Below are 21,266 nucleotides of genomic sequence, written 5' to 3'. Positions count from 1 at the left end.
GTTTTGCTGAGTGAAGAGATGTGGGAGCATCCTTCCTGAGGGCTTCATGTGTGTTTGAGAGGTGCTGGCAAGGCACAGCACACTAGTGCCCTTTGCAGATGGTGTGGGAGGGGAGTTCAAGGTGGTGAACGGAGCCGTGGTGGTGTCAGTGCTGTGATGGTGGCCAGACCCTGCCAGGGCTGGCACACACAGGACCTGGTAGATCTCCTTGGCTCTGTGCACGAGGAAAGGGTCAGGGCTTATTTATCTGCAGGGCCTTGGTCCTGCTTGCTCTCTGCAGAGGAGCAGCTTGGCTCAGGGGAGATAAGAACCAGTAGATCATTTTTAACAAGGTGCTCCTGGAAGGGTGGGCTGGGGGAGGCAACTGGCTCAGAGCCCGCTGGGAGGTGATGAGGGGAGGGAGTGGGCACAGCTTGGGGCTGGCAGGGTGATGTGGCTGGTTCATGCAGGGTGGGAGAGGCAGTGCTGGCTGATGAGAATGAGCATTTGGCCTCTTAAAGGGTAGAAGGAGATGATTTCAGGGTGCTGGTTTCCTTGGGGGTGTCCAGGTAGCTGGGACAAGGGGCTGTGGCAGGAGGGACAGTCCATGGGGGACATGGTGCTGGTGGCAGGGGGCTTGAGGAGATAAAGCTTGTCCACCCCACTGCAGGACCAGCCCAGCCCAAGGTCTTGTGCTGCCTGGTCCCCAGCGCTGCTGCAGGGTGATGCCAGGGGAGAGGGAACACCCCAGTCCCAGAGGTGGCAATGGAGGGGCTGAGGAGTGTTGGCACTGCCAGGCCCCTTTCTAAGTGACTTGGGGAGGTTTGCTCCCCCTCCTCAGCAATGTCACAGCCTTGATGTGCTCAGCTTGGGGAGAAGGAGATAAATGCTGAGATGGCAGGAGGCTGGGAGGGGGGATGCGCTCACACACAGCGCTTAATGGGGAAGGATGGGATTACAGGGGTCACGCTAGGTGAGCAGCTTCCTTCGCGGAGCTGATGGTATCAAAGCAGGTGCCCCCGGCTGCAAATACCTTGGGCAAACAAACAGGGCTGTCTAAGATCAGGTGAGCTCGGGCACAGCCGGGCTGGGGTGGCGGGGTGCAGGAGGTTCTCTGTGCGTGGGGAGTGAAGCATGAGGCTTCCAGTGTGAGGGCTGTCTTGTTTTGCATAGGGTGGGGGGAAAAATGAAGTTGTGTGTCTACATACACATGTGGGCTCCCCATGCTGGATATGCATGTAATGGTGCAGAGCCCATCTCTCTCCAATGGGGTGATGGAGGTGCCAGGACCCAGGAGCCAAATGATGCCCCAGCCCAGGTGATGGCTCTGGGGTTGCCCTGGGAGGTGGTTGGCTGTGAGCATCCCTCCTCTCTGCTGCATTTTGGGGCTCTGCATGCTGATATTGCTGGGGATGGATCCCTCTCCACTCTGGCAGCACTGGGGAACCCTGACCCTGACTGAGTCATGCAGCAGAGAAACATGGCTCAATGTGGAGGCCACCATGCATAAGCACCATGGCCATGTACCCACGCTACCCCGCTCTCCACAGCCCTCCCAAACTGGCCTGCTGCGCTCGACAAGGGGCTTGGGCTGCTCACTGCAGGGTCTGGCCCAGGTGCAGCCCCACTGAGCTGGGGCTTGGGTGCCTGCCTCCAGCCGGGTGGCTGGGCTGGGCCAGTGGCTCCCAGGGGATGCCCTGGTTTCAGAGGTCAGGTTTGAGATGCTTTTTCAGGGATGGAGGAGAGGGATGGGGAGCTGCTCTGCTGAGCATGGCCAGGCAGCAGTTTTGCTTGTGCTGCCTCAGATGGTCCTGTCCCAACGGTTTTCTTGCTGGGTTTCACCTCTCCGTGGCTGAGAACTCGGTCCCAGGGCGGCTGAGAGGCACGGCTGTAACTGTGCTGTAGGTGGGGCTGGTCCCCTGCTCCATGAGCTCTCTGTTGCTGGTTCACACACTGAACTGGTGTAATACTGCTTTTCTCTGAGGCTTAGCTGCCTGGGTTATGGAGGAAGCCAGTGGGACGCCCCTGGAGATGCAGCATCCCTTATTATCCCAGGGTGCAGCAGCTCAGCAAGGTGGGGCAGAGAGCCGTGGTGTGCATGGCACATCAGTGGCAGCAGGAGCAGAGCCACCCTCAGCTGGGACCACCCTGGTGGTGGGTGTGATGAGTGTCCTGTTCTCTGCAGTGTTAGCCATCCTATCCCTGTCCTGTCCTGCCATGCAGTGGACACAGGTACCTCTGCTATTGCCTCAGGGAGCCGCCAGCACACTAATGTGCAGGGCCAGCCCTGGTAGAGCCAAGCGGGGATGTGTTGCAACCAAGAGAGGAAGCAGCAGGATCTGGAAGGGCCAGGCTGCTGGTAATTCCCATCCTCTTCTTGTCAACATGCCCTGCAGAGAGAAATGCTGCTGGTGCACTGTATGGGAACAGCCTCGTCTGCTAGACGAGTCAAAACTCAGGTCTGGGGTCATCTGTTTGCTGGTGCTCGGTCATGTGCTGGGTCCTCCCCAGAGCGCCTCGAGCTGGCTGGGAGTCTGCATGTGTGGATGTTCACCCCACCAACTGCTCTACAAGAGAAGAGGCTCCTCCAGCTCTCAGCTGCACAGCGGGTGCTGGTGGCTGGTTTTCCATGGCTGCTCCTGGCTGCACATCCCAGCACAGGAGGTTGCTTGTGGCCAGGCTCTGCTCCGGGTGTTCACAGGCTGCGATAGCTGCTCAGTGTGGCTGTCTGCAGTGGGGACACGTGTCCCCAGCTCCCCAGCACTGCCCAGAATGCAAGAAGGGGTTGTTTCCATGAAGGTGCTGCTGCAGCAGTTGTGGCTTTATGGTCTGGAGTGGGGACACAGCAGAAGGTGCTGGAGGAGCACAGGGTGACGCCAGAGCAGAGGTTGTGCCGTGAGTTGGGTTTAAACTCACAAACACATAAAGCAGGTGCCAAAAGTGAACACGGTTGGGCTGTGGTAGAGAGCACCATGCAAGCCTGGGCGAGGCTCCATCACAGCCATCCTGCACCGTCCCTTCCCACATCCCCAGCGCAGCCCGTCTCGAGTCAGGGCAGCATTACCAGCTCTGCGCTCGACAGCCGCAGCCAAGATACCCGGAGGTCACAGGTGCCCTGGCCTTTGACCCTTCTGAGGTGCGAATCTAATCGCTGTGGGCTGGGCTGTCCCTGACACTGGCAGGACTGTCACCGCTGGCCGCACGTCTGTGCCAGGGCTGGTGGCAGCTGGGGGGGACAGAGTCTGCCCAGAGCTGCTGGGCTGTGTCCTGGGGGGATTTAGGATCTGCCAGAGGGATCCTCCCAAGGAGGTACTTCGCTGCAGGGAGCACAAGGATTGTTCCCAGCCCCACCGGTGGCAGACCCCTAGGCTGGATGGGCATGATTTGGTCTCCACGGTGTCCTTCCTTGTAATGGCACTGCATAGGGGCTGTGGGACACCTCATACCTGCTCCATGCCTCCAGCCCCTGCCCCCCTGATGGGCTCTCACGAGGGTGGATACCCCTGAGCTGCAGCGCATGAGGTTTTGGGGGCCAGATAGGGAGAGCTGTTGCTGGTGGGCAGAGCAGAGGATGAAGTGAGCACAGGGGACAGGGATCTTGTCTGTGGCAGGTCTGCCCTGCTAGATGTCCCAGTGCTCAGCTCACTGGGAGGAGGCAGCATGGTCTAGCAGTGAGGCTGGGCCGTCAGGAGGTGGGATTTTGGCTCCTCTGGAAATAGTGGGAGCAGAGTCATTGGAGACTTCTCAAACCCCATCTGAACTCCCTGGGTGCTTGATCTTGTGCCTAGGCTGTCTCCCTGCAGCCCTGACCCATCCCTGAATACCCTGGAGATGGTGTCTGCATCACAACAGGAGCTTGGGCATCTTGTGCATGCCATGGCCACGCTCCACGATGGTGTGGAAGTTCCCAACCACAGTCAGTGCCGGGGAGAAGCCAGTTACAGGCTTCCTCCAGGCTATGGATGTGGTTTTTCCTGGGACCACATGTTCCCTGCCTTCCCAAAACACAGTGGTGTGCAGGGTGGCACAGAGACCAGATGTGACCCTGGGCATGGGAGTTGGAGAGGGGCACAGCTCCTGCGCCAGCCCCAGAGCCAGTGTGGGGTGGGGACTGTAGGGCTGATGGAAGCTGGAGGGCTGGGCTTGGATAAGGGCTGCCGGGGCAAGTTGGGGCAAATGTGGGGCTGGCCAGCAAGCTGAGGGGCTGTGGCCAACCTGGGGGAGCAGCAGGTGCCATGGGGAGCATGCCCACCTTGCCACTTCTTCGGGGTTCACTCTCTCTGGCCCCATCGCCTGCCCCGTCCCCCCAGCTCTCGCTGGGCCATATGGGGTGTCCCGGGGGCTGGCTCCCCGGGGCCGGGGTCAGGACAAGCTGCAGTTCTGCTGGGCTGGGATGTCAAAGGGGCCATAACCCTGGTGTTTTGCAAACTCCTGGGGTCAGCAGTTCAGCTGCCACTGACACAGGGGCCTGGAGACACACATGGGCATTTTGGGTGGATGCTGTAAGCAAACAAATGAAGGTAATGTTACAGCTGACGGACAGCCCCCCCCAGCCACTGCTGTTAGTTTTAGGCTTAACCCCCCTGCCGCGGGCTGGGCGCAGGAGTCCTCTTCCTAAGAGGACCCAGAACAAAGCCAAATCAGCCGGCCTGGCGGACTGGGAGCCAAGGCTGGACCTGGGCAGCAACAGGCTGGCGTTTTGCATCCCTGTCTCAGCTCCTCATGGCCCTGAAAAAGCCTCTGACTCCATCCCCCGGAGAGGACAGTGACCCCCAGCACTGAGTGACAGCTCCCACCTTCCTGGGTGGCCAGTGGAGCCCCCTCCCACCCAGCCTGGCTTTGACCCCCTTCCCAGCTCTGCCTGATGATGTACGGTTGGAGACCCCAAGGAAGATGCTGCTGCTTGGGCTGGGGCTACAATTCTGGGAAGCTGTGCTGGCCGGGAATGTCTTGGGACCAGGTCCTGGAGATGCTGTTTGGTCTGTGCAATGGGGTCAGGAATGAAGTGGAACTACCTAAATATCATGAGCACACACATCCTCATCCACATGTCCATGTGTGTCATCCCTTCCCCATGCACACGTGTCATGGCCATTCCTGGTCAGGCTGCTCATTTACTGACCCCTGTTAGGTGCAGAGCAGATTTGCACAAAAATGCCCAAACTTGGGTTTAAATCATGCAAGTCTAGGGAAGCCACCTCCTCCCTGAGCTGCTACCACATGAACTGTCCTTGCTGGGAGCCTTCAGTCTTCATCTCTGGCTTGCCTAGCTCAAGCTCAGCTGTGGGACACTGGACCCTTTCCCAAGCTGGGTGGCCACACAGCCATCCCAGTTTTCTCTCCTTGCAGATGGATGTGTTTCCCCATCAGTGCCCTCCACAAGACTTCTGGCTTTGCTCAGTTCTGCCAGATCTTTACCCGTGTGTCTGGCTCACCTCTGAGCTCCCCACATGTACTGGATGTGGATGCCAGAGATGAATATAGCACTGGTATCGTCAGAGTCATCGTAAGGCAGAAAACCCCTCTGTGCATCCATGGACTGCCCTGGATGAACTCCTGCTCTGCCTGGGGACCAGGAGCAAAGCTGCCACATGCTGAGCCACCCAAGGCTGTGCCTGCCTTGCTGGCAGCCCTGCTGATGTGGATGGTGAAGTCCCCTCCAAATCACCCAGCCTGGATGGAAAGCAGAGCCTGGCTTTGGCTGCTCTGATCTGCAGGAGCACCGCTGCCTGGGAGTCAGCATGGGGTCACCAGAGGATGATGGAGCCAACATTGACACCAGCACTTCCAGGAGCACAGCCTGAAATAAAGGAAGCAAAGGCCACATCTCTAGAAAGCTGCTGGGACAGGAGGTGATGAAATGGTCTCCAAAGGGCAGAGGAGGGAGCCCAGTTCCCTGAAAGGAAGCTGTAAGAGCAGACTGCTGAAGAGGGACCTAATGGGGCCATGTCACCCAGGCTGGTCCTGCGCAGGGGTGGGCACAGCTCCAGGGGGCTGTGACCAGAACACAGGGGTAGCCTCCTGGCCTAGTGTTCCCACCGCCCATGAAACATGCCTCAACCCTACTGCTAGTAATTGAATAGAGAGGAGAATTAATTGTGAGCAAGCTGTGTCTCCCCTCCCCGCTCCTCATTTGCCCCGGGGCTGCCTTGGCACTGTGGGTAGCGAAGACAAGGTCATTCCCATGTAACACATCCCGGTGGGGTTCGGTCAAGTTCCTTCCCTTTGGGGGGGGGGGCAGGTTAATGGCAAGCGGTGGGATTGCCCCAGGCTGCTCCGCACTGCTCAGCCATGGAGGAGCTGCTGTTGCCTCCGAAACGCCCCATTAATGCTGCAGTCCCTTTGTGAAGGATCAGCGGGCAGGGCTGGGGGCACTGGGCCGCAGGGCTGGGAAGGGTGAGGGTGGAGTGGGCTAGCATCCCACTGGTTCTGCTGGGAAGCCTCCATGTGTTTATTTTGGGGTAGCAAAAGCTGGTTTATGGCCAAGCATCCTCCAGGTATGGCTGTAAAGTGTTATGAGCTCCTGGTTTTCATACTTTTTGGCTCTCCATCATACGGTGTTGGAGGGGAGGGAGATGCTCAGGTGCAGGGCAGTGCTGCTTATCTTCGTGTGTCCCAGCGTTTGGCTAACCCTTAGCCCCATGCCAGCTGCCCCACTGCCTACACTGTCTGTCCCTTTTCAAAGGCATCTGCTTTGCAGACTTTCTGAGCCCTCTGCGCCTGCAGAGAGGAGGTCTCCTTGCCCTCTGGCCGGCTCAGTGTTGCAGTGTGCTGTTGCAGGTGCTGCTCTCCTCCATCAGTTGAGATTAGCGCTGTGGTCCTGTCTATGTCCCTGGCCTGGCAGGAGCTTGGAACTGTGCCTGGTGGCCCTTCTCTGCAAGTGACAGCAATGTCCTGGTTGTTTCTCTACCCAATAGTTTCCCCTGATAAAGAGATGTTCAAGCCAAACCTCCTGCGGGTGTTTTGCTGGCTAGCCCTCACCCCAGATTCTCCCAGCCTCCTCTTGTGGTGTGAACTCCCAGTTTGCTAGGACCCCTTGTCCCCTCTCACCCCATTTTGGACTGGTTGCCCCTAAAGCCATGGTTGGTGTTGCTTTTCATGGCTCTGCCTTTCTGAAATAAGTGATACTGGTGCGGGGGTTTTAGGCCGATGCTCATGGAGGAGATGGTAACAGCTACGCCTGCTGGCTTTGACCTCTTGTGAGGAGCGGGGGCTTGCTCTGCCATCCCTTGCCTTGCAGGAGGAGAGAGGTGCCTGTAGACCACTTCTGACCTGGACTGGGCCAGACAGGGATGATGGCCTAGAAGAAGCAGGCTGGAAGCTGGAGCTGGGACCTGGCTGTGTCCTGCAGATGTGTGAAGGGACATCCTGGGAGAGAGCAGGGATAGTGCTGGGGTGGCCCTGGGTGTGGGGGGATGCAGTACTGAGGGTCACAGGGGGAATGGGGAGAGACCCCTGCAGCACCCACTGTGCTCTCTCCAGACTCTGCTGTACTGTGGCACAGGCAGCCCCCTCCCCGGATCTCACAGTCCCTCACCTGCTGTTCCCTCCATCTCCTCAAATCCTCTCCCACTCTGCTCACTGCCAGGCTGGAGTCTAACCTGCTCCAGGAGCTGCCCCCACGGTTCCCGACTGCCAGGAGGCTCTATGTGGGGTGCAAAGGGGAGGTGGAGGTGGGGAAAGTTTGAGAGCAAGCCTGGACCCCAGCTGGGCTGGGACAACCATCTCTGTGTCCTGGTTCCTCTCTCAGCTCCTGCTTCTCGGTGTCACAGCCCTGCAGCTGCACCTGGGCACACTCAGCTTTATGGGAAAAGGGGTGAGAGGGCTGCAGCTCACATCTCTGGTGTTCAATGTTTCATCTGCGGTGTGTAACATCCCTGAAGAACATAAAATACATGAGCTATTCTCTGAGGGAAACATACTCCTGTGCCTGCCCAGCCTAAACATGGTCCCAGTTCTGCAGATCAGGGCAACGGAGCAGTGGGGCACCAGGACGGGACCTGATGGGACCATGCTCCTCCAGGGATCACAGCCTGACGGCTGCCTGGAGCACCAGGGACACAGCAGGTCCCCGAGTCTTTCTGCGGGGAGGGGCTTTCTTCCACCACCTCCATAGCAGCTTGGCCTGAGGCTCAGCTGGTCTCAGGAGTGCCAGGCTGGGGTTTCTCTGCTCTGCAGGAGAGCCAGACAAGCCATTTAGCCACACTGCCTGGGGATGGAGGGGACCCTTGCCCCATGGACCAGGGGGCTTAGCTCAGATGGCCTGCGAAGGAGCTGACAGGCAGGCTGATTTCCCTTGTGCTGCCTTGCACAGGAGAGAGGCTTTCCAAAAAAGGTTTGTTTTTAACTTAAAAAACAAATGAGGGGGTGTGTGTCATTCTTGATGCAAACATGGGTGACCCCACGGCAGGCTGGGAAGCACCGAGGGAAGAAGGCAAATGCCTCTGTGCAGGCACCTGACTGCCCTGCAAGGAGCAGATCGCAGCCATGAGCCGAGGCAGCAGCAGAGGTGGGATGAGCCTGGCAGCCGTGATGCCATCACCAACCTGCTCGCGTCTCTCCCCTGCCCAAAGGTGGGGCAGGGTGGGGGCTGTGGAGGCTTTGGCTGTGGGCCTGAGGATGGCTGGCGGGAGCATTGTCTGTCATCTGCTGTCAGGCAGAGAGTGGCCACCCCTGGGTGATCCCGCACCAGCTCGATTTTATAGCCATGACTGGCACTTGAGCCTGTTTGCAGAGGGCAGGGGGCACGCGGGGCTGTCAGCTTGTGGCTGCTTCTGACCCCGTACGGGACACCGTAAATCTCCTGTTTAAAGCAGGCTGGGCTGTTCTGGACATGGTGCTGTTGAACACGGTGTGTGGTGTGCAGGATAACATGCAGCCTGACTCTGCGCCCATCAGAGGTAAAGCAGGGGTGGCCGCTGATGAGCAAGAGCAGCATCTGGGAAAGAGACAGTGTCTAAATCCCTTTAATTTTTTAGATACAAAAAAAATTAGGATTGTGTGAATTTAGAGCGGGAATATCTAGTGCTGCCTGCTCTGTTTTTGCCTGGTTTTCCTTAGGCAAACCTAGAGAGGTGGATATGGGGAGCCGCCTCATCCGTGATGTGGCACATCCCTCTCTTGCTTCAGCTGATCACCTTCAGTACCCGTCTTGTCCATTCCTTTGGTTCTCCTAAAGTCTTCCAGTTAAATGCAGGCTTGGCCCAAGACTTCTTTCTATACGTAGGAAAACCCCTCAGAAACATCCCTCTGGCCTTTTGCACCAAGAAAAAGGGAAGAAAGTGCGCAAGGGGCTGATTTTGTGGGAAATTTTGGCCAGAACAAGGCAGTTGCCTGCCCTGGGCTGTGCTGGGTCTGACGATACTGATGCAGGGGGTGATTTTCCACTTGAGCCCTGTGGGACCAGCCCAGGGATGGGGCAGTGCCCGGGCTCCCCTGCCTGCAGCACCCCCTCAGCAGTGATGATGCTGGGCAAGACCAGGTGAGACCTCTGACTGTAGGCAGCATTTTGGAGTGAAACACTGAGTGTGCGGTGGGGAGAGGTGCAGGGGCACGTGCATGTGGTGCTGCTGCGTGCCTGAGCAAGGGGGAAAACACACGAGCTCGATGTCAGTGTGTGTGTGTGAGAGAGAAATGTCCTGTGACTGCAGCTGGTGTGTGCCTATGTGTGTGAGGTAGGGGTGTGTATTTTAGGGGTAGGGGTGAGCAAAGGTGTGTGTGTCTGTGCTAGGAAGTGCATAGTGTGTGCGTACAGGGTTGCATGTGTGCAGGGGGGCTGTGCGTGTGAGGGGTGTGAGTGGGAAGGAGGGGGCTGCATGGGAAAGGCTGTATGTGTGTGCAAGCTGCATGTGCGTGAAAGGATCTGTGTGGCGGGCCTGTGTGTGTGTGTGTGAGTGCAGGCGGGCCATGCACGCACGTCTGTGCGTGTGCGGTGGTGCAGCCTGCTGCTCTGTCACTCAGAGGCCGGCTGACAGGAGCTGCCTCTCCAGCGGCGGCAGATAGCGCTGATTGCTGATTCGAGGAAACAAAATAGCAATTGTAATTATGGGCTCTGATAAGATAAAGGAGGGCGCGGGGAGCGCAGGGACCGGCAGCGGGGCACGGCCGGCAAATTAGCAGCTGTCACTCAGCGCCGAGCAGGCGGCGCTCGGCCCCGGCCAGGTACCGGCCCCGGGGGCCGCCCGCCGCAGCCCCGCCGCAGCCCCCGCCCCGGTGCGCAACAGGTGGCGGGGCCGGGAGCGCCGGGGCTCGCCGGAACAATGCAGCCCTCGGCGGCCCTGCCCGGGCTGCGGGGCTGAGCCCCGTCCCGCCACCGCCTGGCTCCATGGCCCCGCACCGCCGGCCCTGAGGGCGCCCGCCCGCCCCACCAGGTAAGCGCACGGCGGGGATGCTCGGGGGGGGTCCCGCTGCCCGGTCCCCACCCCGGCTGCGGTATTTGCTCAGCCTCGCTCCCTCTCGAAACTCCGGCCCTCCCCATCCCCCGGGTAATCCTTTTAATGTCTGGCACGTCCCGGGAGGGCTCGCCCGCCCGGTCCCAATCCACAACGCGCCCGCGGAGCGGCGAGCACCCAGCGGGGGAACCGCGGCCCCCGACGCTCACCTCCCTCCCAGCCCTTAAACCCCGTTTTACAGATGGGGAAACTGAGGCACGGGGCGGGGAGGGCGTCCCGCCGGCGACTAGCCGCGGAGCCCGGTCCTTAGTGCCAGCCCCGACCCCGGCGACACCTGGCCCGCCGCCCCCTCCGCCTCGGCAGGTACCGCCGGGCTGGGGAGGGGAGCGGGGCCGCGGTCCGGCCGGGCTTCCCCCTGCGGCGGCGGTCGCCCCCCGGTCGCGCCCGCCCCCGCCGTCGGGGCTACGGGCCGGCCTCGCCGCCTCCCGGGGCGGCAGCGGGGCCGCGGAGCGGGGCGGGGGGCGGCCCGCGGCGGGGGGCCGCCGGCCGTGCGCCCCGGGGGCTGGGCGGGCGGGCGGGCCGGCGGGGGCCTTTCCCCTCTGTAGCCGCTTGTGCCCTCCTTTCCTCCGGGCGAGGACGCGCCGGCAGGGCGAGAGGAGCCGAGGAGCCGAGGCAGCGCCGCGCCGCGCCCCCCCGGGCGCTCCCCACCGCCGCCGGGCCCCGGGCTCCCGGCCCCGCACCGGCGCCGCGATGGACCCCTGCTCCTCGCTCTTCAGCTACGTGTGAGTACCGGCAGCCCCGGCCCTCCCTCCCCGGCTCCGCACCCCCCCACCCCCCCTCCCCGGTTCACACCTCTCTCCCGCTTTCTCTCTTCCCCCCTCCCAGGTTAATGCACTTGTTCGTCCTCTGCCTGCAAGCCCAGGTAAGTGCCCGCTTGGCTGCCCGGCTTTGTTCGCCCCTCGGGGATGGGGGGTGCCCCGCAGCCGCCGCCGAGCGCCCCGGGCTCGGGAGGGAGGAGAAACAGTTTAAACCCCAAGAGACAAAAGTCGCCTAGCTGTAAAAAGCTGAGACCGATGGGGAGTCCCCCCCACCCCCGGGCTGCTAAGTAAGGTGCGGAGGACTCGGGCTGCGAGGCAGGGAGCACCCGGGGTTTCAAGGAATTCCGCAGGGTTATTTTTAAGTAGCTTTTAGGTCCCGTCTCCCCCAGCTCTAAATGGCACAGTGGATGCCCCCGTTTCTCTTGTCCGGGGCTGTTTTCCTACACTGCTTCACCCAAAAAGTAAAGCAGAATTAAAAAGGGGGAGAAAAAAACCCAAAAACCAAAACCGCAAACCAACACCAAAACCTTACTAAAAATCGCAGGTTTTGATTCAGCTTAAAATTGTCAGACTTCAGCATCGCTGGTTTGTATCGCCAGAGACAGAAGCGTCATGAATAGATTAAACAGCCCGGGCAGAGCTTGAGCAACACCCGCATACCAGCAGGCACAGGTCGCTGGGAGCGGTGCGCCTTCAAACCAGGGTGAAGCCCCCCTTCCCCCGAGATCACAGGTGCAGAAGCTTTGTTTAAAATGCCCTTTAAGCGACTTCTTTTTTTTTTTTTTCCCCTGGAATCTTGGAAAAAAAAATCGAATTTCCAGCTGAAAAGTGAAGGGAATGAAGCGCTGGGAGTGTGCAGTTGTATAAAAACATAGCTGTAATATTTTGGAGTATGAGATGGAGACCAAATAGCAGCATGGCTAATGACCTCTCCTCCACATGGTACCCTCATCAGAGCCAGGGAGAGAATCCTGCTGCATTATCCAAAACCCGTCTATAGGAAACACACATGCACAGGCAGAAGCGGAGGGAGAGAGATGACATTGTCAAGGGGAGATATCTCTATAAAGCCAGATTTGGGAGAGCAGCGGCTTTTGCTTTTATTGGGTTTTTCTGTTGTTGTTTAAGACAGGAGGAAATCTTCCCATTTGACGTGGGGGTGGCGGGGGGTAGTCCCAGCCTTCTGATGTTGAAAGGAGCTATCTCCTAACATTTGCTCAGAATACATCTTTATAAATGTCAGGGAGCAGCGAAACTTTCCAGACTTAAAAGAGGTATTTGAGACAAGGGGGGAAAAAAGACTTCTGTGCAAGCTTGCAAGCTGGGGCTGAGGGGGGAGCAGGTTTGGCTGCTCATGAAAATCATTTAAAGCCCAGGAGCAGCAGCATTGGGTCTGGAGGGGACGGGCTCAGCCGCAGCTCCGGGGCTAACGGGTTTGCTGTGCCGGGGCTGGGGACAACGCCGCTGCCGGCACCAAACAGCTGGCTGCGGATGAGGGATATGTTTGCACAGCAAGCACGTTAGTATCCTCAGGTTATTATGCCACTAACTACCTGCGCTGGGGCACGGTTTTCTTATAATTTTTATACCTCATATCTTTACATTCTCTGGGGATTTTGTATTTAAAGAGCTCAATAAGTTGGGGTGTTCAGGAACAAATAAAGAGCCTGGGACCCAGAGGAAAGACAGCTGTTGAAACTGATGGGGCAGCAGTTGGGGTACACCTCTGCAGCAGCTGGAGCAGTAGTATGCTCAAGCAGAGGTGAGAGAGGTGTGGGATGAATGTGCCAGTCCCTCGGGGGGGGCAACCCAGTGCCATCCCGCATGACCCTCCCCCACCCCAGACTGTCTCCAGCTCCCAGCCTTGATGCCCATCTCAAGCACTCCAGTGCCAGCTGGGACCCACCGAGTCCCAGCAAGGTCTCTGGGGTCACCGAGCCCTGTCATGCTCCCGAGTCACCTGCACCTCTCTGCTTAGGGTATGTCTGGAGCGGGCTCTGTAAAGGGCTCTCGTCGCTGTGCCCTGGAGCTTAATGCTCCTTCTCCTGGGGAGGCTTTGCTGGCACAGGAGGTACCACTGCGGTCCCAGCTCTGTGCCTCCCCGTGAAGCCTGGCTGGAGGCCGGTGATCTCAGCTCAGCCCATTCGCCCCTCTGAGGAGTAGAGATTATAATGGTGTGTCGTATATTTTTTAATTTCCTAAAGGTAACTGTTCAGTCCCCACCTAATTTTACACAGCATGTGAGGGAGCAGAGCCTGGTGACAGATCAGCTCAGCCGGCGGCTCGTCCGTACCTACCAGCTGTACAGCCGGACCAGCGGGAAACATGTGCAGATCTTGGACAACAAGAAAATCAATGCGATGGCAGAGGATGGGGATGTGCACGGTAAGGATGCGTGATGGGGGCGGGTGGAGGGGGGGAGCCAGGGAGGTGTTCGCAGCCCAGCACCGCGATTGATGATTTCCGTCCTGTTTGTTAGCCAGAAATCATTAAAATCGTTCGGCTTGCGGGGGCTTGTAAAGGGAGAACATAGGGGTCAGCAATCAGCGGCTGTGTGATTCAAGGTGAGGGCAGGTTCCCCGTGCTGAGGGAGGGGATTGGTGCTTGCAGGATGGGCTCTGCTCCTTTCTTTTTCATTCTTGGTTTGCACCTGACTCGGAGGGTTCAGGGCTGCAGTGTGCTGAGCAGCACCAGTCATTTCAGCCCAGCTCTTTGCAGGGCTGGGAATCTCCGAGACTTCCTTTTGGAAAAGAAATAGAAAAGAAAGTTGAAAATGAAAAGGTTGGGGGGAAGGGGGAATGGCTGCTTTGGAAACCTTCCCTGAACTAAAACTGTCTGAAGTGGCATTTTCCCGATGTACCCCGTCCCTCTCAAAACAAATCCCGAGCGGAGGGCGAGCGAGGCAGTTGGCTGCAGATGAAGATGCTGCAGCATCCCCAGAGACAAAGCAGAAGGGGACTCTGCGGGCGTGAGAGACTGCGCTATGCCACGGCCCCTCAACCATCGCCCTGGCCCTGGTACCCCGTCCCCAAAACCTCTGTGTCCCCCCCTGGGGCAGGGGGGACCGATCCCTCTGCTGGGGACACTCAAAGCCCAAATACTTTGATCGCGTGCGCTAATGACACATTGGGACGGTCAAACGCCACGCAGGGGTCAGCAGGGCCAGCGAGCCCCGGCACCGCCGTGGGGCCGGCTGCGGGAGGCCTGATCCTGCACCCGGATCAGGGCAGCGCCTGTATTCCTGTGTGTTGTACGCAGGAATCACAACTGTTTTTCTTTGGTATTAGCTGCAATTTCCCTTTCTTGCTTGGGGAGATTAGTAGAAACGATTTTCTTCCTTCCCCTTCTGTATTTTTTTTTCTTCCTTTTGCTTTGGCTGAAAATTTCACACTGAACATTAGCAGTGCAAGCACAGCGCAGATTCCTTCTATATGGTATTCCATACATCCAGCATTAATCTTCCAAATGAATTATTCCCACCCTGGAGCAGCCCTGGCTTGAAAGGGTATTAGCTAATTTCCCAAGCTAAAAATCCCGTCTTGTTTTAGACCTATAATGCCTGGATTTTAAAAAGCAGTTAGTGCATATTTAAATAACGACCAGGTTTAAATAAGGCCAGAAGGAGGGGACTGGTGGTGGCTTGAAAAACTCTAATAAATGTAATAAAAAAAGGTTAAGCATCTGAAGAGCTAAGGAGGAAAATGAAGACTGATCTAAACCAGAAAGAGAACAAGCAGTTTTTCAGATGTAAAGTTTTAAAAGAGTTGCAAGTCTGTAAATGTTAAAATAGAGGTTCAGGATTGTTCTATATGAATCTCTAGGGAGGCCCCCATGTCTGGAAGAACTATTAAAACGCTTCTTACTTTCACCTTTTTTAACATTTCCTGAATACTTTCTCCTCTTCGCAGTCCAGTTGGGGGATCAAGTGTGTCTCGCTGCATTTTTTCAGCATTTACGTAGCCACTTTCCCTTCAAAGTTTGAGCATGAAACATAATTTTACCGGGATAAATCTGTCACTTAAGTGAAAGAATAGAGTTGAAAACGTTAAGCTTTCTCCCCCCCCCCCCCCCCCCCCCCCCCCCCCAGGGAAAAAAAAGGACTCCCCCAAAATGTTGTTTAGAAATTCACTTTTAAAGAAAAGAGCCCCCCTCCCCAAGCCCTTTCTTCTGCTTTTTTTATCTCATTTTTGGGGGTGGGTGTGTAAAAGGGGTTGATTTATTTTTGCAGATGACCCCTTTCCCCACGTTGACATTTTTACAGCCGACTTAACATTGAGTCCGGCGTTTTCAGTTATCTGTCTTAATTGTCAATATTTGATTGACTTTTTTTAATTCTAAGGGAAGGCGGGCGGCCGGTGCAGCCCAGCTTGTCCCTCCCGCGCCGTGCCTGCCACTGAGCAAACCGCTGCTGGCTGCAGCATGGACTAAACCCTGCAAGTGGCCGGGGACACCGGCGCAGCTCCCGGCCGATTTGCCAGTTTTGTCTGTGCCCAGGGTTTTCAACTGGTTGGGGCTGGGGTTTGCAGGGTTCGTGGGTTGCCCGCATGGGTCTGGGGGTGCAGGTCCCCGGGGACAGGTTGTCCTTGTCCTCAGTGGCTGGTGGGGCTGGAGCTGCATGCTGGTTGGGCTCGCGCGGGGCGGCAAACCCGGCCGGTGGCTGTAAATCACAGCTGCCCTTTGGAGGGGAAAAAAAAAAAAAAGCCAAAAGAGAAGCAATGTGCATCTTTAAAGCGGGGTTTTGTGCTTGCTGGGGCCGAGGCCTCCCTGCTCCCTCCCTCCCTTCTCTGTCCCTCCCTCCTTCCCCGCTCTTTCTATCTCTGAGAGAAAAATCAATTCTCCTCAAACCTTTTACTGCCTCCGAGATCAATTCCCCCCCTTTCCCCAATATAGATAAATAGGGGGTCCCTGTCTCAGCGCTTCGTTTGCAGAGCGCCGTGGCTCCTGTGGCTGTTTGTGGGGATGCTGGGTCTGTGCCAGGCGCTGGATGTTGGTACTGGGGTGGCAGCCTGGACTCAGCTCTTTGCCAAATTTCTTGGCTCTGAGTCTGGTCTGTGCCTGGCTGATGGGCTGTGGGCACAGGGCGGTTTGGGGACAGGAGATGCTGCAGGGTAAGGTTTACAGGAGGAGGTTCGGGGAGGGGCGCCTGCGTGTGTGGGGAGCTCACCTTGCCTGGCAGCACCAAATCAGCCAACCCCAGCAAATTTTGGGATGCTCTTTCCATTGCTCATCTCCACTGCTGCCAGCGCTACCTGCTCTCTGTCCCCACCCTCGGTGCCATTGACCTCAGCAGTGCCCGTGATGCGAGGGATGCAGGATCAGGGCATCGCAGAGACAGAGAGAGGCAGCAGTTTGCTCCTAGACTAGAGCATGGTTTAGGCTCATTTTAGCTGGTACTTGTGCCCACGGCCTCCTTTTGCCATTCAAAAGCATTGTCCTGCACAGCCACCTGCTCCAGAGCCACACTGCTGCCCTCACTGGGGCTGGCTGCCCCTGGGGCTTCCTGGTGGCTGAGCATCCTGGGATGTAGAGATGAGTGAGCTGGGCCAGACCACAGTCCCGAGGAACTGAGCAGACCCTTTGCAGAGGTTGGAGAGAAGGAATAAGGCATCAATGGGCTTATTTCCGCAATAAGGCTATAGACTTTGTGGGCTGCGCTTTAATTACCTTGCCAAATTGCGCTTATGTCACTAGGGGCTGATGCTGGGCAAGAGGTGATGGTGGTGAGATGGGACAGTCCCAGCTGGCTTTCCAGCCCCATGGGGAAATCTTTGGTGCTTGGCACAGCTCTTTTGAGGTGCAAACAGGTAGCCACCATTCCCGTGTGGGCTTCCCATGGGTCTGGGGACAGCAGCTGCAGGGTTGGGGATAAGGATGTCCTGTCCCCATCCTCCCCCTTCCCTGGGGATGGATGGTCTTTGGGCTCAGGTTCCCAGGGCGGAGGCAGGGAGGGAAGGTGACAGGTCTATTTATAGGCGGCCCATCGACCCGGTGATTTGCATAGCTCCTTCGGAAGTCGATCGATGCCTCCATTAAAAAACTGAGACCAAATCAATACGCCCTCTCGACTCGTGCAAAGGTGAAAGGCATTAAAAGGATGGCCGTACCCTTCACGCCTCCCCTGCCAGCTGCAAAGTCACTGCTCCTCCTGCAGCCCTGGTCCGGCAGACCGGCACGGAGCGGTGTCCCCTGGGCTGGGGACAGCTGGCAGCACGCCGTGCACTTCCAGAGGGTGCCTGCCTGCAGGCTCGCCCAGACCTGCCTCAGTTCGCAGGGCAGCTGGCTTGTTCTCCACAGGCCTGCTCGCTGCCCTGCCTCCCTTCTGGGATGTCTCTGTGGCACCTGAACCACTGAGCCCCGTGGAGCTGGGCGAGGCGGAGCTACTCCCCCTCCAGCACAGCTCAAGGTGGCAAAGGGTCGTGACCAAGGTCACACAGGGACACAGTGGCAGGGTAGAGGGGCTGAGGCTGACTCTTAATCTTGCGCTCTGATTTTAGGGTGCTCTCTGGCCCAGCCTCCTCCCTGCCCAGCGTCAGGCATTGCTGAGGTCTCCATCCCTGTGCCTGCTCCATCCCAGAGCCCCTCTGACCTCCCTCTCTCTTTCCTCCCGCTGCTTTCCCCAGCCAAGCTCATCGTGGAGACGGACACCTTCGGGAGCCGTGTGCGCATCAAGGGGGCGGCCACAGGTTTCTACATCTGCATGAACAAGAAGGGGAAGCTGATCGGCAAGGTAGGGCGCTGGGCTCAAGGGCACGGGAGAGCCAGGGATGCGCTGTGGGTGTTGACAGGGGCTTGCTGGGAGAGGAGCTCTTACCTGATACGGAGCCCATCCATGGGGATGGGGAGGTGGGATGGGGGTCCTGAGGGCTCAGCCAGCACATCCCTTTGGAGGGCAGGGGAACGAGCCATCCTGCTGCCCGGGTGGCAGGAAGGAAGGGGGAGAGCAAGAGAGGCGGGCGGGTGCCGTGTGGGGCGCATTCCTTGTATCTCCCCGAACAAATAGGCGGATTGCTGGGCTATTCTCCCCAATTACATGGTACAAGTGCCAGGAATGTTAAGATGCTCCGTGGGGCTGGCCCCAAGGCCGGGCCCTGCCGCGCAGCAGTTAGTCACGCTCCCTCTGAGACTCCCTCCCTGGGGGACGCTCCCTCCCTGGGGGCGGAGGGGGGCTGGATGTGCAAAATCCTGCTGGGACAGCAATTGTCTGGGATGGTTTTCCGTGGCAGCTCCCTCCCTGGGGCTGGCTGATGTGGGTCCCTTCCCTGGTCCTGCTGCTGCCTGTAATGGGGAGGAGCTCAGCCTCCAGCTGCCCCCCATGCTCCCTGCCATCTGCATCCATGGACATCACCCCCACGGACCTTGCATCACCTCTTCGTCCCTTTGATGCCCCTCCTATATTAAACACCCAAGGGGGAATAGGATGGGTGGGTGAATTGCCACTGAGATGGATAGTTTCCTTATGGCTATGCTGGTGGGGGAATCCAGCCCTGGCATGGATGGGGGCAGGATGGGAGCAGGCAGAAATCTCCCTGTGGGTGCAGAGAAGGTTGGGACAAGCCATGTCGGGGCTTGCAGCCTGGTGCTGGTATCGCACTGGGGATGCAAGCCACAATGAGCAGCATCTGCCCATGCCAAAGTGACTGCTCCCCTCAGCTTTTCTAATTAAAAGCAGATTTTGGGCAATTTGGACCTGTAGGTGGGAAAAGTGAGCCATTGGCTGCCCACAAGCATCGCACCCCTGTTGTCACCCCAGCTGATCCAGATCAGGGTAGTGAGAAGCAGCCCTCTGACCAAGCGCCTGTTGCTTAAATATCCCCTCTCTGTCCCCTTCTCAGAGCAATGGCAAAGGCAAGGACTGCGTCTTCACGGAGATCGTCCTGGAGAACAACTACACGGCGCTGCAGAACGCCAAGTATGAGGGCTGGTACATGGCCTTCACCCGCAAGGGCCGCCCACGCAAGGGCTCCAAGACCCGGCAGCACCAACGGGAGGTACACTTCATGAAGAGGCTTCCCAAGGGCCACCAGACCACCGAGCCCCACAGACGCTTTGAGTTCCTCAACTACCCCTTCAACCGGAGAAGTAAAAGGACTAGAAACTCCAGCTCCAGGGTGGGCCCTTGATGCATCTGCCTCTGCCTGCCCCTCTCCCGGAGGCCTCTCCTCCAAGCTTGGTGGACTATATGTAGAGACTTTCCCATATGGGTATTAAACAGAAAAAAAAAAAAAGGGGGGGGGCGGGGAGGATAAGAAAAAATTACCTGCTCTAGTTCTTGATAATTTTTTGGGGGGGAGGGGTGTTTGGGTTTTACAAAAAAAAAAAAAAAGAAAAAAATGGAAAAAAAAAAGAAGAAAGAGGCTCTATTTTTGTACTCCAACTTTAAAAGAAATGAAACGTTCAAAGACTGGTGAAGGGGGAAGAGCCCTTCACTTAGAAATGTTCTAGTCTGTTTGGGGTTGTGTTTTATTTTGTAATTTTTTTTCTAGCTCTAGGGGTAAAGGAGAAAAAAAAATCACCATTTAGAACAAACAAGCAAAAAAAAAAAAGAAATCCAAATCTGGGAGTGATGTGCTACTTAAATGAACTGAATTAATGCTTACCGGAGAAGATAGAGAGATCAGTAAACAATTAAGGGAAGGAGATTTATTTCAGAGGTGGCCTGAGTCTCCCGGGTGGGTTTTGCAGCCTGGGTGATGTGTCGGGGTTGGCTGCGACCCCTGTGGTGAGGACCGCTGGATGCTTTCCTTCCTTGGATGCGTCTCGGATACTTCGGCTGAGCAAGGGGTTGCTGGAAGCTGCTCGCATCCTTCCGAAAACACGGCTGGCTTCCCAACTACCGACTTATTTTTCCTCAGGAGGGGACAGGGGTGAGGGACACCCCAGAGAAAGTCCTGAACTGACTTGGTGCCTCTTACCCACAAGAGCATCTTTGGCATTTGGTTTTTTTTTAAAACTACTAAGGTGAGGCAGTGGGTGACGGCTGCTGTGGAGCGGGCTGGTAACTGGTTTGGTTTTTGTTTTTGTTTTTTTCATGTGGAAAATGTGAACTTTTCACCAAAAATTGATATTTTTTTTTCTGTTTATATTTTTTTATCAGATGGAAGTTTTCATCCATAAAATTAAAAAAGTTTACAAATGACTGTGGAGCCATTTCAGGCTGGTTTTGTCATAATATTTGATTTGTGGTTGACAATTCCATTGTCAACAATCTCTTCCAGGTTTGCTCTTCGGTAAGAAATTATGCTGACCTTGTGCTCCTAGGAAAGGAGGGATTTTCTTTCAAAATTTCTGTGTTGACAGAAGCCAAATTTTCTATTTATTAAAAAAAAAACCATGCAGGAAATATGAAATCTTAAGTGAACATCCCCAGCCAGCCCTGTTCTGCACATGCTGCCCTGGGACTGCGACTCTCTCCAAAGGGTTAAAGCAATTATTCTTCATGGGGAGGGCAAACAAAGACACTGGATAGGAGCCAGAACCAGGGGTGACTTTTCATCCAATCTTTTTTTTTTTTTGATTGTTTGGTTTTTTTGTTCCCTTGAGGATTTTTGTTTTGTTTTGGTTGTGTAAAAATTGAATATGAAATGATTGAAATATTTATTTAATATGTGCATTAAAAAATTTGTATTAGTCTAAGTGAGCTTGATGCTTTCCACAGAGGGGCTGGGGAAGCAGGTTGTAGAGGAGCGAAGGAGGACCGTGAGCTGTAGGATGGGGCAGAGGCTGCTGCCTGGTGTGAGTCCCCACCTGAGGGAGCAGATGTGGGAAGGAGGAGGATGCCCTGAGATCTTGGACCTGATGAGTCTTTTGGAAATCATGGTTTTCCTTGCTGCAACTTCCAGGTTTAATGGGCAGATGCCACCTCCTTGCCCTGTGGGGACAAGACCATTGCAGACTGGATGGGGACATAGTGCAATGGAGGCTTGACCACTGGTTTTAAGCATGGGATGAGGCTTTCCAAGAGAAAGCCAGTATCTGCTCCCCTCTGGTCTAGATGAACTTGGTGTCTGTGCAAAATGGGCTGTTGGGTCTGCTCTGGTGGATACTCAGCCCTGCCAAGGTGTTGGGTCCTGCTCACAGG

General features: G+C 56.7%; 1 protein-coding gene across 1 annotated transcript; it reads left to right on the top strand.

Moving 5' to 3' along the window:
* The first annotated feature begins 11,120 nt into the window (after positions 1-11,120).
* On the top strand, positions 11,121-19,308 carry FGF8 (fibroblast growth factor 8). Its single transcript, XM_054832168.1, has 5 exons — positions 11,121-11,152; positions 11,256-11,292; positions 13,393-13,573; positions 17,809-17,915; positions 19,021-19,308. Exons 1-5 carry the CDS (start codon positions 11,121-11,123, stop codon positions 19,306-19,308), a joined length of 645 nt encoding a protein of 214 aa, XP_054688143.1.
* Positions 19,309-21,266: the final 1,958 nt, after the last annotated feature.

The sequence above is a fragment of the Grus americana genome, chromosome 7 (genome assembly GCF_028858705.1).
Source record: "Grus americana isolate bGruAme1 chromosome 7, bGruAme1.mat, whole genome shotgun sequence".
In the NCBI taxonomy this organism is placed as follows: Eukaryota; Metazoa; Chordata; class Aves; order Gruiformes; family Gruidae; genus Grus; species Grus americana.
Note: the sequence above shows the minus strand (reverse complement) of the source record. Positions and strands in the feature narration are given on the sequence as shown.

Bases quoted from the DNA above. Each gene is read 5' to 3' on its own strand.
- FGF8 (XM_054832168.1), top strand. From the start codon at position 11,121: ATGGACCCCTGCTCCTCGCTCTTCAGCTACGT. The intron at 11,153-11,255 runs GTGAGTACCGGC...CCCCCCTCCCAG, and splicing joins TCCTCGCTCTTCAGCTACGT to GTTAATGCACTTGTTCGTCC. The intron at 17,916-19,020 runs GTAGGGCGCTGG...TCCCCTTCTCAG, and splicing joins AGGGGAAGCTGATCGGCAAG to AGCAATGGCAAAGGCAAGGA.